The sequence below is a fragment of the Peromyscus maniculatus genome, chromosome 17 (assembly GCF_049852395.1).
Source record: "Peromyscus maniculatus bairdii isolate BWxNUB_F1_BW_parent chromosome 17, HU_Pman_BW_mat_3.1, whole genome shotgun sequence".
In the NCBI taxonomy this organism is placed as follows: Eukaryota; Metazoa; Chordata; class Mammalia; order Rodentia; family Cricetidae; genus Peromyscus; species Peromyscus maniculatus.
In genome coordinates this window covers 6,980,481-6,995,824 of record NC_134868.1, presented here as the reverse complement: position 1 = coordinate 6,995,824, position 15,344 = coordinate 6,980,481, and the positions used below count along the sequence as shown (strand labels likewise).

The 15,344-nt window shown below is 40.0% G+C and overlaps 1 protein-coding gene across 10 annotated transcripts in view; it reads right to left on the bottom strand.

Annotated features, from left to right (window-relative positions):
* Psd3 (pleckstrin and Sec7 domain containing 3) overlaps window positions 1-15,344 on the bottom strand; it is a 539,468-nt gene that overhangs the window by 220,513 nt on the left and 303,611 nt on the right. For 8 of the 10 annotated variants that reach the window (XM_076553255.1, XM_076553257.1, XM_076553256.1 and 5 more), the window contains 2 exons: window positions 1,221-1,424; window positions 1,037-1,117 (listed from right to left, as the gene is read on the bottom strand). In XM_076553255.1, the coding sequence (XP_076409370.1) occupies window positions 1,037-1,117; window positions 1,221-1,424 (285 nt within the window). Of the gene's footprint in view, window positions 1-1,036; window positions 1,118-1,220; window positions 1,425-4,159; window positions 6,875-13,724; window positions 14,080-15,344 lie in introns of those variants that run through there. The other 2 variants (XM_076553259.1, XM_042262564.2) reach the window with 2 other exon arrangements.

The following is a 15,344-nucleotide window of genomic DNA, read 5'->3' as shown; positions in this document are numbered from 1 at the left end:
AATGCTCACTAGATTTTATGTTCATCAGCTCAAATGTGAAAAATGAATACTGGTATGTTTTCACTTAAAAAAAAAAACTCATCAGATAGTAGACATTACAATCCATTTCACGGATAACGTCCTGAAGACTTTATTGGTTGAGCTATTTTTATTTCATTCAAGAGTTAATAACAACGTATAATTGAAAAAGATTTTGTACTTGCTATTTTAAGGAAATACTTAAGGGACAAAAACCTCTAATTTCACAGTCAGTATTCTTTTTAAGTGCCGGACCCCAAACTTCTTATTCAACAGAATTGAAAGTAGGGTCTCAAGGAGACATGTGTGTGCCTGTGTGGACTGCAGAAGTATTCACAACAGATGAACTGTGGATGGAGTACAAGTAACCACTGATGGATGAGTGAGCAGGAAAACAGTGGATGGCTATACAGTGGGGTATTACTCGGTTTAAGAAGGTTAAAAAAATCTTGTGATAAATTACAACATACAAAAACCTTGAGACCATTATACCTAACAAGCCAAAAAAAAAACCCTCCAAATATTGTCTGATGCCAGGTATACGAAGTAGTCAACAAAGAGAAAAGAGTGGTTTCTAGGGAAAAGGAGAGTTACGTATCAGGTAGTTTTAGCTCCCAGAGGAGCAAAGCAAAAGAAATTAGCGACTGGCAGCTGTTCAGCTCTATGAATGTATTAATGCCAGTGACAGTGTCCTGAAAGTGGTTGATAAGAAATTTAATTGCATATTTTAACTGCAATAGAAAAATTAAACCCTCAAAAGAGACATTTTTCCCAGATTTGATTTCAGGTCATACTGTCCTATGCTATATGGACTCAAGTTTATTATTATATGCAGAATGTCAGTTCATGTTTATTTCTTTTATATTCTCTGTTTAGGATCCAGACTCTCATATAAACCCACAAGCAAATGGAATCAGGGTGAAAACAGGAAGCAGACCCTAACCAGAGCACATGACTCCCTCTGCTAAGAAGTCGTGACTTAGAGGTGATGAAGAACAGAAGTGATGTTTCATCATACCTGAGAGACTGATCCAGCGTCATCCCTGTGAAATCAAAAAACTTCAGATACTCTTCCGCAACTAGTTTACTAAAGTCATTGCTGTAAGGAAACAGAGTAGAGTTGTTTATTGAAATGACAACTATTCAAAAGAAAAGAAACAGAAAAAAACAAGTTCAGACAGGTAACAGCCTTAAGAACGTACTTTTTGCCTAGGTGTTTTGCAACGTCTGATCTTTTGAATCTGTCTAGATGATACAAGCGTTTGGCCAAGCGTTTAGCTGCTTCCACGTTGCTGTTCGTGCCGTTACTGAGACTTTCTGTGGTCTCTTTTTCCAGAATTTCAGTGCTCCCCATTTCAGAATGAGCATCTGGTCGTGTTTTCACCTCTGCATGGCTATGGCCACCACTTAAAAGAAGAAAAGAGAAAAGAAAACAGACAATTTTTCTTGTACAGCAAAAGAGAAATAATGGATGAAGAAGATATTGCAACAATGTAACATCAACTATATAAAATTATCTTAAACAAGACTGTTTTCTATTTAAATATTTCACAACAAATATTCAGGTACTCTATTTCTAAGGACTATAAAAATAACTGTCTCAGCCAGTGGTTCTCAACCTTCCTAATTTGGTGACCCCCAACTGCAAAATTGTTTTGTTATTACTTCCTAACTGTAATTTTGCTACTGCTATGAATTGTCATGTAAATATCTGTGTTTTCCCAATGGTCTTAAGTGACCCCTGTGGAAGGGTCACATGACACCCCAAAGGGTCGGAACCTACAGGTTGAAAATCACGGGCCTAAGACCTAAACAAATAATTCTGATTTCAGGACCTTATTATTTTTAAGTGTTGAAAACCCAAATAAGGTTCTTTTTAATGTCAATTTTATCTATTGATATGTACCTTACTGGTAAATAAAACAAAATGTAAAGCATTTAATATTTTCAGAAATAATTCACTTTGTGTAATATACTTAATACACTTTTTTTTTGGCTAAAAAACAGGTTCTCCAATAATAAAAAATTAAGTGATTTACATTTACTTTTTAAAGATTGCTGGCTAGCTCTTAGAGGAAAACAGGATTATCAGAACCACCTGTTGATTAAATCTCTTAATTTATTGTTTTGATTGAAGTATTTTGAGAAAATCTGTCTTCACACAGATACTTAAGTACAAAAATGTATCTTTTAACATTCCTTTTAAATAATTGTGGATATGCTTTATATATATATATATATATATATATGAATAAGAAAAAACATAATTTCTTAAAAGTCAGTTGTAATATAAAACTTATCCCAATACGCTTTTGTACTCATACATTAAATTCAATCCTATACTTCTCTTTTCTGTCATATACCTCTAGGTGGATCTTTTAACCATGTGTGATTTTTCTATTGCTATGTTTTGTTTTCTTATAAAGTATTTGTAAACAAGTCTCATCACATAATATTAGAAAAACCCCTTGTATTAATGTTACCACCTTCCTCAGAAATGAAGTTAAGTACCAGGAAACTGCTAAAATGCCAGTGAGAGACGGGTTTCCAAATTATTTCAATATTTTATCTTTAATATTTTATTTATTTACTCTATTTTTGAGTCATGGTTCTATTATGTAGTCCTGGCTGGCCAAGAACATACTATATAAGCCACACTGGACTGAAACGCACAGAGATCCTCCTGTCTCTGTCTCCTGAGTGCTGGGATTAGTAAAGGCATGTGCCACCAATCCTGGATGAATTTCATTTACCAAAACATCGACTTTTAATAAAAATTTTAATTTAACAACCGTCCAGTCATTGGTTGACTGTCTCCCTTAAACAGCAGCTCCTCCCCAGCCCACGATCAACAGGACCCAGATCTAAGAGTGGAGAGCAAAGGAACGGGCTATTATGTCAGACTGCCTTTTACACCCACCTCTGTGGAAATTTGACTCAGTGCACAGGTCAACTGACTTGTTCCCTGTGGAGACCACAGGGCAAGCTCAGAGCACAAAAAACGGAGGAGGACCAAACCCATAGTAATCATTCTCACCTTCAAGTCAAATCACAAACCACTGTCAACGGCAAACAATGAGCTAAAGAGAAATGGACCCAGACAAACAAGGATCCACGGTAACCTTCCTTAAACAATAAGCCCCCTTCCATTTCCAACAGAAAATACCTACGATAATAACTAACTGCTTCCCTAGGATGATCTCATCATAAAATGAATATACTATTTCATTGATTTCATTCTGAACCTACTTAGAAAGTTAAAACTGCCAATCATTGTGTGAAAACTTCCTATTTAACTAGAGCATACCTATATAAATAAACTCATAGAAATTTCATATTAAAGGAAAGTCATAGTTTTTACCACATCAGTAGTAGAACGTAAAATATCACAAGAATAAGGTTGGTTACAATCAAATAAGTTTATACATATACATACATAAATACTAACACACACACACATATATACATACACATATATGTATGCACATATAAGTGTGCATACACATGCACACTCACACACACACAAGCACAAACACATTCACTTGCGCTTTCTTCCTGGAGTTATGTTTCCACAAGTTTTCTTTCTCTACATAATAGCTACAATGTAGTAGAAACCAATGCCAAAGAACGAACTTTCTTTATCAGTACACCACTAATTACTGTCCTTTTCTCAGAATGCTCATAGCTTTTTTTATTAATCACTTCATGCAAGAAATGGGGTCTAATAACTTGATACACTCAGACCGATTTTGTTCAAATGTAATTATAAATTTGAAAACAATACTAATAAAGCTCCTGGTTATTTTTCTCACAGTCCTCATGTCATCCATCTGCTTCTTCCTTCTATTCTCTTGCCCAACCAAGCTGACTTCACTCTAACTTCCTCATGGTGTGTGTGGGGGGAATGTGACTGTAAAATCTTTGTACATCTGACTTTTCTGGGTCTTCTTTTAAAACAATAAATAAATAATTTTCAGTAAATGGAGAAAATGAGAAGCAAAGTGACAATAAACTCCTTCTTTCCTAGATGTCTTCAATCTGTCCTTTTTTTTTTTTCACAGCTTATGAGATTACGTGAACCAAAGAGAAAATGTTTGTTTTTAAACCGAATCCTCACAATGTGATGACAATACAAACTCACCAGCAATGAAGTACGCACAATGTAATCCCCATGACAACGGCTAAGGCGTGTCTGGGCCATCCTTCTTACTGAAGCTCCTCCTCCTTCTCTTCCTTCACTCGAACCCAGTTCTGCTCAACTGCCCAGCCTTCCAAGGATTTGAACTCTGTGAGGTCATGTTACTATGACCTCACATTCTCAGCCCTGTTTACTGTTGGGGTTTCTGTAATGCTTTTACAGCCCCAATAAAAACAGGACCCAGAACACAGGAGCCACTGTGTATGAAGAGAAAAACAAAGCAGTCCTGCTTTGTTCATACTTGATAAAGCAGACAGGATGAGCCCTCAAGGGAGGTAACACCCCATTCTTTCCCCTATATACACGAAACTGTGTCCCTGTAGTCTGTGGAAGAGTAGATGTTTTCAGTGGTAAGATGTCTCCCTTTTGTGTATTCCAGTCTCATTCCTGCTTGTCTTTGCAATCTCATAAAAGTAGGATCTCTACCAATTACTTAAGTGTCCCCACTCCTGTACTCTAGGAAACGCTTAAGTAAAGGCTTTATTTCCCACAGCCAAGTAACCATGGCAACTCTCAACAATCCAAATCAGATCATGGAGTGTGATCACTACGCCTTCCCAGAACCTTTTATTCTTAACAGGTTGCTAGATTTTTTCCAAATCAAAGTAATAAAATGCCCAGGTGTCTAACTTTCAGGTAAGTACAAAATAGTGATTCGTGTATACATCTTTACCAAATAGTGCAAGAACATATTTAAACTATTTTAAAAAAAATCACTCTCTATCTTAAACTCGAGATTAACTAGGCATTCTATATTTTGTCTGACAACCTTATTTTCAAATTTGTTCAAAACTTAAAGAGCTGTAAGGATGGTGTTCCTATCATTGGGTTCACAATGATACTCTCTGAGCATGTTTCGACCTCCTTCTGTGACTGACTTCGTATTTCTGCTAGGTTTCTGTTATTTGCTCAAGACCTGCAGGTGCCAATAGTGAACTGAGTCTCCTCTAATGCCCTCTCTATACAAGTGGAAAACCTTTTCCATGAGTTTTCAGTGTTCTCTCCTAGCCTCTCTACCCCCACCAGAAATGTAATAACATGCCCACTTTACAAAACTCTTTCTCGAGACAAAAGTTCTTATCCCAGAGCATGATATACAAGGTCCAACACAAGCGGACAATAACTCCTCCTTTAGAGTCATAGTCTACCTTTTCTGAGAATTTTGAATCTATGGAGATTCAAGCCCCTCAAGCCTCTTGCTTATTCTTTAGTTGTGTTTTGCTTACTGAAATACTCCAAGTCCTTGATCCATTACTGATCCATCATCAGGAACCTGATAAGCATTTGTGAGGACATGTGTATCAGAAGATGGCTAGTAGCAGCCACAGATTAGCATACAGCATGAAGAACTGGGTCCTAGAGTCCCATTGTCCATGCCCAGCCCCTCCCCAAAGCTCTCCTATATGTGAGAGGTTCCCTTCTGCCTGTTTTCTAAGACTCTTGGATGAGCAGCTGCAGGCAGCACTTAGCTGAGTGACGGGCACACAGTGAGCGCTGATCCAGTGTAAGATGATAACAGGTGAATAGCATCACTAGAGGTGAGTGTTACCATTAGAGGTGCACGGCAGTTCTGAGTGATTTGCTGTTTACATTTCTGTGCACACTGTGTTCTGTCCTGTCTCTGCACACCTGGGAAACAACTGCCGTAAACAACCATGGCCAACAGGCTATCATTTTCTTTCTCACAGGCAGCTTACGGTTCATGATTTTGCATGTACTTCACAATGCCCTTAACACTCATGCTCACTGACTTTCCTTCCTACCAAGAATATAGCTTTTGATAGGAAACGAGGACTCTAAGAGGGGCGTACATATCACCTTGGGATGGGGAAACAGACATCTCCATGAGTAAACTGGGGATATGTGGCAATAGAGGGGAGAGAATGGGGGATGAGAACATGAGGGAATGGGATGGTCCGAGCTGGGGGAGGGATGGAGTGGGAGAGCAATGAAAGAGTTATCTTGATAGAGGGAGACATTATGGGGTAAGTGAGAAATCTGGTGCTAGGGAAATTCCCAGGAATCCACAAGGATGACTCCAGATTAGACTATAGTGGAGAGGGTGCCTGAACTTTCCTACCCTGGTAATCAGACTGGTGAATACCCTAACTGTCATCATAGAGCCTTCATCCAGTAACTGATGGGAGCAGATGCAGAGATCCACAATTAAGCAGCAGGCCAAGCTCCTGGAGTCCAGCTGAAGAGAGGGAAGAGGGATTACATGAGCAAGGGGTTTCAAGATCATGATGGGAAAATCTACAGAGACAACTGAACCAAGCTCATAGGAACTCATAAACTTGAGACGGACAACTGTGGAACCTACATGGGACTGGACCTGACCCTCTGCATAAGGGAGACAGTTGTGTAGCTTGGTTTGTTTGAGGGACCCCCTGACAGTGTGATCAGGATCTATCCCTGGTGCATGAGCTGGATTTCTGGATCCCATTACCTATGGTCTGACACCTTGCTCACCATAGAGGCAGGAAGGAGGGGCTGGGTCTTGCCTCAACTGAATGTACCAGGCTTTGTTGTTGCTCCATGGGAGAACTTACCCTTTTGGAGGAGGGGAGGAGGAGTAGGTGGGGGGGGGGGGGAGAGAAGTAGACGGGAAGAGAGGGGGATCTGTGGTTGGTATGTAAAATGAATTAAAAAAATTTTTTTTTAAAGAATATAACTTTTGAGTCTTAGTTTTTGAAAGAATAAAGTGTAAGAGACCAAGTGGGAGTCCATAAATATTCTAGGGAAGATACCGTTGCAGGGGTAGCAATGGCCATAGTTCTAGGTAGAGCTGATAGAATGATTTGCTAACAAGTCCTACTTTGAAGTGTGAGAGTAAAAGAGGTAACCTTTCAGGCCAGCACAACTTTGGATCTGTCACTACCCAAGATCCAAAGATCGGGGAGAAAAACTTTTCTGGCAGAGAGAGGAGATGTTCTGTCTTAAATGGATTAGCCTTGAGATGTCCAAGGAAGCATGCAGATACTGGATATGTGAAACGTTCAGGAAAGATATGGGCCAGTGCCTCACTCCAGGAAGTTCTCAGCTGTCTACTGGCCTTAGGGAAAGCCTTGGCATTTCCCTTTTAAGACCCAAAACGATGCTGAGATGATTCTAGGTCACCACTCAGACCCACATGAAGCCATACTGATCTAGCTTGTTTTTACATCTCAGCGTGCTTCAGCTTTGGGGCCTTTTCACTGGTGGTTCTCTGTCCACAATGCTTTTCATGTCTTTAAAAAGGATAACTGACTTCTCTTTCAAGCTTTGCTCAAATGCTACCTCTTCAATGAGGCTTCCTCTGACCACTTTCCTATGTTATCCACCCATAGGCCCAAAATGGGATTGCTGATCCCACTTGGTTCTTTGATAACACAGCAAATATTGCCTTCAAAGAGTTAGAGAGATGTCTCAGAAGTTAAGAGCATTTGGTACTCTTGCAGAGGACCTGGGTTTGATTCCTAGCACTCACATGGTGGCTCACAACTGTCTACAATTCCAGTTTGAGAGGATCCAATGCCTTCTTCTGACTTCTGTGCTCCTGCACAAATGTGGTGCAAATACATACACTGAGGCACATACACACGCATGCACACATAAATTAAATAAATGAATATTTTTAAAAATTGCCTTCAAGCACATAGATTTTATTTGTTTGGAGTTTTGGTAGGAGCCCTTTAACTTGTAATATGAAGGAAAAACTGAAGGCAGAGAAAGCAGATAGGAGGTCAACAGATGAAAACCTGAACTGAGAGTTTGCACAAATATGAAGAAAAATCCTGCTCTGAAATGTTGAGAAGGTGAAATGAGGTACACAATGAGCAATGAGATGCATGGGACTATGCTGAGAGGGGAAGAAGCTAATTTTTACTCAGAAGCTCATGGAAATATGAGGCTACCAACAAAACCGGTGAGTTCCTAAGAAGAATTAGAGGGCCCATGTTTTCAAGTTCATGCCTACAAAGATACAAGACAGAAAGTGGAAAGACTATGAATTTGGTTCAAAGAATCAGATAACTATCCACACTTGTTTAAACTCAGCAGCATCCCAGCAGCCACCAGTACCAGAGGACACAATTATCTGGAGAAAGCTGTAGCATTCAGCATGACTTAGGATGCCTGAAATGTGCCAACACAGTACATCTAGCAATGTTGCCATTTGAACGAAGTTCTCTTACAGCAGAGGGACCACCTCCCGCTCCCTCCCCTTCACTTCTTAAGAAAATTCTTAAGGATCAGTTTTGCCAGAAAAGTAACAATTACTAATTCAGAAAGTGCTTTTGAAAATAAATACCTGCCGAAGAACAGTTACAGAGTGAAAATTCCAACACTGGTTTCACTGACAACCAGGCTGGGATCATGGGTAATGATGTCCATTATCTCATGCTGTCCCATTATAAAATGGAAATAACAACTTCACAAGTGTGGGTCACCCACAAGAGCATGGGAAACCCTCGTAAAAGAAAGATTCTCCTCTCCCCAGGCGTTCTACACCTAAGTACAAAGATCCATGCAGCACAGTGTCTGGCCAGCTCCCAGCATCAGATCCATTTCCATCACCACTCCCTACCCCTACCACTTCCAACACCACGGTCACCATGTGCTTATTTTGATGACAGTGTAATACATCGGACACCATGGAAACATCGGTCGGCATTCAGTAGGAACTGGCAATTAACTTTATAAAGACAATTGTCTCAAAATAACCACATTTTTTGTATCAATACAACATGTATATATTTTCCTAAAAGAAACCTCATGATTTAAAACATGAGAGAAAAAGCTAATTAGTGAAGGTCCTAGAAGATACTTTTCTATGCAGCATAGAAGCAAAAAGTCTGTCTTTACCGTGATGATTTCAATCACTGTCTCCCCTCTTTAAACCTTGATTTACTGGGTCCTACGTTCGGCATTCCACTAGAGGGCGCCGGTGTGTACAACAGTAGGCCTCACAGGGCTGGACTCCACCAAAAGAGCTCCTTTGCCTCCAAAGCACTGATTTCTAATCAACGAAAATTTTGACCCTAATAGGCATTGATGCTTCTTTATGAAATAAACCCAAAAGAGTCAGGTTTTCACTTTTCTGCATTTGGATTTTTGAGTTTGTTGTTGTTTGTTTTGAGACAGAGTTCTTGAACTCTTGATCCTGTCTCTTCCTCCCAAGCACTGAGATTACTAGCATAGATCACCAGGCCAGGCTCCTTGTTTTTCTAAGTTGCAGCTCTTTTGTGCCAACTCTCAAATGAGAATGTAGTGTCTATAATGTTATCCACTTTAATGAAAACCATACCACAGTAATTTGAAGTGAATAATTTTAAAGGAATCATTTCCACATGTCTCACAATCAAATACAAAAACATTGCAAGATCATTATTTGCTCAGGAGTTTCTCTGTACAAGTTAAGATCAGTAAACCCTAAATCCAGTGGGTAAGGAAAGAAGCATAACTCATGTGGAGTAGGACTCATCTTTCTAGAAAAATCACAGGATATCATTGGACAGCCTCCTCTGTCCATGCTTAAGGTCAGCTGAATAAGTCAGTATTGTACACTGGTCCCAGAGGCTATACAGCAGAAGGAATAAGGGGGCTGTGGTGATATTTTATTTGTGCACCCCAATAAAGCTTATCAGAGGATCCGAGGAAAAAGTCAGCTACTATATTAAACATAGAGGTCAGGCAGTGGTAGCACACGCCCTTAATCTTAGCATTCGGAAGGCAGATTCATCCAGTTCTCTGAGTTCATGGCCACACTGGGAACAGGGCCAGGTGTGGTGGCACATGCCTTTAATTCCCAGCACTAGTTAACCATAGAGGTCTGGAGGTCTGTACAGACAGACAGGAAGTGACAGAGCTGGGCAGAAAGAGGAAAGTGGTGTAGCTGGGCAGAGAGAGGAAGAGGGGGAGGGACAGAAAGGCATATAGGCGTGGGTATACTCAAAGTAGCTCTTCTGGAGGCTGAGGAGTTGGTGAGGTTGGCTGTGGCTTGTCCTATTCTTCTGATCTCTCAGTTTTCACCTCAATATCTGTCTCCAGGTTTTTTTTTTTTTTATTAATAAGACCTTTTAAGATTCATCTTACAGGAGGCTGCTTGAAGGGATCTAGGATTGACCAGTGAAGAAGCATAAAAACTTTGCTACAAAATTGGCAGTGGGTACTTCAAAAACTAGGCAATCTTTACAGGGGTAATGGCTACAATTTTAAAGTTATATACTGCTTATTAAACAACATTCCTATCACTGAGTTAGTATATCTATGTCCATCCTTCCTACTTCCTGTATGGCATACAACTAAAAGCTGCACCATGTCTATCAGGACATCCATCTTCTTGAATTGCAAGCAGGAATCACAGTGTGAGATATGTCTCCTCCCATTCCAGTCGAGGTTTTCAGTTTTGTATATTTGTGTGTGTATATGTACGTGTGGGTATATGCTCATGTGCATGCATTTGGAGCTCAGAAGACAAGCCCCAATGTCATTTTTTTTTTTTTTCTGGAGCTGAGGACTGAACCCAGGCCCTTGTACTTGCTTGGCAAGCACTCTACCACTGAGCTAACTCCCCAACCCCACCCCAATGTCATTTATTCCTCAGGCACTGTCTATCTTTATTTTAGACAAGGTCTCTCACTGGCCTACAATTCAAGTAGACTAGGCATGCCTCAAGGGCCCACCTGTCTTTACCTCTCCACTACTGAGATTATAAGAGCACCTGGATTAACAAATCTTTAAAATCACATACAAATAAAGAACAACAAAATTTCTGGCTTTGTCAAGTAAGGCAAGCCTTTTATATATTAGCATCTCATTTTACAATTCCTGGCCCAGTTTCTTCATGTGAATTAATGTTCTTTGACACAAATGTTAGAAAAGCCCCTGGCAGGTCTCGGGGCTGCACAAGCAGAACTCAGAGTATGTATCTACTTGTTACATTGGAGACCCTGAGTCAGTCTGGGGAAATCCTGTTGTAATCCTGTTAGGAGTTGTCTGCCCTAGGTCATACAGCCTGAAGAAAGCAAACTGCACAACTTAAGCATGGGTCATCTAACAACAGCATTCCATGAAAACAATGCAGAAATAGGACTAAAGACTACAATTCCACCCTTATCTATCTATTGTATGTGGTTGATATACTGTGTACACTAATAAACTTATCTAGGGGTCAGAGAACAGAACAGCCACTAGATTAGACATAGAGGCCAGACAGTGGTGGCACACACCTTTAATCCTATCACCCAGAAGGCAGAGATCCATCTGGATCTCTGTGAGTTGAAGGCCACACTGGAAACAGATCCAGGCATGGTGACACACACCTTTAATCCCAGCACTTGAGATCTCATGTCTTTGCTTGGGAAGGACACACACACGCCTTTAATGCCAGGAAGTGATAGCAGGAAGCAGAAAGGTATATAAGACATGAGGACCAGGAACTAGAAGCTTTTAAGCTTTTAGGCCTTTTAGGCAGTTCAATTAAGACCCTTTCGGGTGAAGACTCAGAGAGAGAGGCTCTTGAGACTAAGGATTTTGTAAAGGCTTTGAGTAGCAGTTCAGCTGAGATCTTTTGGGTGAGGACTCAGAGGCTTTCAGTCTGAGGAAACAGGAACTCGCTCTCTCTTGGCTGAGAATTTCCTAGCGGTAAGAACATGGCTGGCTTCTTTCTGCTTCTTTGATCTCTCAATTCTCACCCCAGTACTTGGCTCCGGGTTTTTTTTTTTGTTTTGTTTTGTTTTGTTTTGTTTTTTTAATTAAAAAAGACCATTTAAGACTTGTGTTACAAGTGTAGCATTATCCAAAGCATAAGTGACAAAATCTGCCTTCTCAAGAGGTAGGCGCACTCTCAAAAAATTCATCAGCGTATTATTTTTCAAGCAACTTAAAAAGGACATGGAAAATCTGGTCAGGAGAGAAGGGAGAAAATTCAAAAGCCCAAGAAAGTAGTAAAGATGTGTTACAAGTTGTGCAAACCAGTTTGTACCCCAGTGTATCCCCCAGAATTAGTTCTCAAGCTTTCTAGTAAAGGGAGGAGAGAGACCAAGAGAACCAGAGATGCTACCAAATGCAAAAGAAAAAACAAAACCAAAAAAACTCCCCTGACTTTTCTCCTGCCCAACCTGGGAGAGAATTCAGGCAAAAGTAGCTACTGCTTTCAGCAGACCTATGCAAATACATGTCTCATCAGTTCCTGTAGATAGTCTGCCTTATCACATTTCAGTCTTGGACTCTGGAACGGTTTCTCGTGCAGCATGCAGTAAGAAACCTGTCAGACAAGTGACCAACAGATGTTTCTTCCTGTGGCAAAGGAAACTTACACTGTTGTTCTTCTTGATTTAGTTGACATTTACAATGTCTCTAAAAAGATTGTGCTATGAGCTGGGAATAAGACAAAAGTATTATATACGCAAAAAGCATCAAAAACAAATAGCTAAAATAATCCTTATTTGTATGTAAAAATACCTCAGGCTAAGAATTATGAATAGAATTTTCAAATCTCACAAAGCACTTTACCACAGTTAGCTAGTAACATATTTCTGTCTAGTGGAACTGATTTATCTCCCAGTCAGTGCAGAAGCACTGTATATTTTTAGAATGCTCTGCCTATTTTTTTTACTAATATATAGTGTCCTTAAAATTCTCTACCACCTAATTTTTAAGAAGACTGCACTCTGTTCCTTTATTTATTGACAAGTCATGATAATCAAATAATGATGGTACTACGTTCTTTGCTGTCAATTCTATTTGGGACAGCATATGCTATTTTGGTAATCTGATTTTCTGTATTCAATTCCAAGGGTTTGTATAAGTCTCAAACATTATCATTCAAAATGTTAGAGCAATTCACCCAAATCATTCATTGCCTTTTAAAATATTATTTTCCAGTACAGTGAAGTGAGGACATTTTAAGCATTTCTATCATCCTTAGAGCACCACAAATATACTAGAGATGATTAACATTAAAATTTGACTTATCTATTTGTCTTTTCTAGAGAAGGGTCATACTAAGTTTGTAAGTGGAAACTCTAGTTACCATCTCTGCCTGCTGACCTAACTGCCTCAAGGTGCATACATGAGCCACTTTGAAATTCCTATATGCTACAAGAAGCAGCATACCAGAGATGAACCTAGAGCCAGCACGCATCTGGCAACTTTAAGAGAACACACATGTCAGCACACGATTCATTTTAACCCTATTTACCTTACTTTTTGCCAAAAATGAAAAAAAGTGCATCCGATGATCAACTTCTGATTACTTAAAGTTTGTAAGCACAGATATATTCCCTTGACCTTCCTTCCCTGGGTCCCTAGGAAGTTTATCCTAGCAAATCTGTCCACTTGACAGGGATCTCTAGTTATTCAAATCCATGAAAGGTTTGCTTATTGTATTTATAAAACATATAAGAAATATCACTCAAGGGATATTATAAAGATATTATAAGGAAGAAAATGAAGAGAGGAGAAAAGAGCAAAAACGAATCATGTCAATGGACAGAAAAACACCCAAGATGCAAGTCGCACTTACCGTCCTGGCACTTGCACCTGGAGGACGCAATCCTTCCCTCTGGGCTGGCAGAAAATACTATTCGCTTTTGCACTACTCTTAAAATTCATTTTTAAATATCAACTTCAGCTTAGACAGTTCATGGAGACAGTCTTCGTTTGGCATTCTAAACTGCTACAGCAGAAAGGAGGACTGATAAAATGAGCCTCAGACATCTTATTAATCAATCCCCACAAGCCCTACAAAAGGAACTTTACCATAGCCACTGAAAAAGAAGTACAGTGGCAATAATAGCAAAGGTGTGAGTTCTCTGCTCTGTCATCCCTGGAGGTGTCAGAAGTCCTGTCCTACTAGGATCAGACTGGCACAGGAGAGCCTAAATTCCACAAAGGGCTGCAAATACAACGTTGCCAGCTCCAAGTCACCCAAGGATGACGCCTTTGCACCTTGTCACAATGTTGTCACATGCTGGTCACTTCATAGCAACCAAAATACTTCCAGAAGTAGCCCCCAGTTAAATGCTACCAATGGGAAAAAGCTCATTCCTGCAAATGAGATACCTGCTCTGTGTTCACCTCACAGTTACAGATGTTTTATACTAAGCACATGTAACACACACACACACACACACACACACACACACACCCTGCCGTGTTCACAAATGTTTACTGAAAATGTTTCTAAAGTACTACACACTTAATGAAAGAGAAGTTAAGTGCTTTCTCCAAAACACCAAGTTCCTGAGACACACAGCTGGAACTGACTCAAACCTGCCCAGACCCTAGAGCACTGTGCACAGTCAATAATCCATGATATAACTCCAGGTAAAATGGAAATAGACAATGTGTCTGGATAAGAGGAAAAGTTACGGATTGACAGACCTACAAATTATGGCCCCATTTCAGCTTCAGTTTCCTCACATGAAAATAACAGAATACCATCTGCCTTGAAGGGTTAATAGGAGAATTAGAGTTGCCCACGCCAGGGAGTTCCTATTCCTACAACGTTTTTAAAAATTTCAGTGGCTTCTGCTTCTTAAGTTTTACAAACCAGAAATAAAGCTAAAAGTTTCCCACTACTCCCCAAAGTAGAGTCAAAGGCCAGCAATTAGCTTATGGCACATATTTTACTCTTTAGAATAATATGTAGTGTTTGGAGTAGCGATTAAAAAAATCTAGGAACCAAGATGGCTTGTTTAATATGTGACTACAATGCAGAGATCTGAGAGGATCGACTGGAGGCTGATCCCTGATAAGAGCAGCGGCAGCACACAGCACTGCAGCCCAGGGTGTCAGGACACACCCAAGTCCACAATCCCACTTTCAGTCAAGTCTCTCAATACAAGAAAACCACTAAGACATTCAGACACACAAACACACCTTTTAACTCTGCAGTAGCTGTGGAACACTGACTCACGGACCCTCTGTGTGATAACTATTCACCTTCTTCCTTACTGCAGTGCTGGGGCATGCTCGTTTGCTGGAGGTGACAAACCCACTCAGGTACTAGAATCACTTGGCAATTTTTATACAGTCAACCTACCAGCCCCATCCCAGACCTGAAGGTTGAAAGTCAATGAGTTATTGACATCTCAAAGCACACACAGTAGGTTTGGAAATGGCAGCTGTACATAGTACAGTA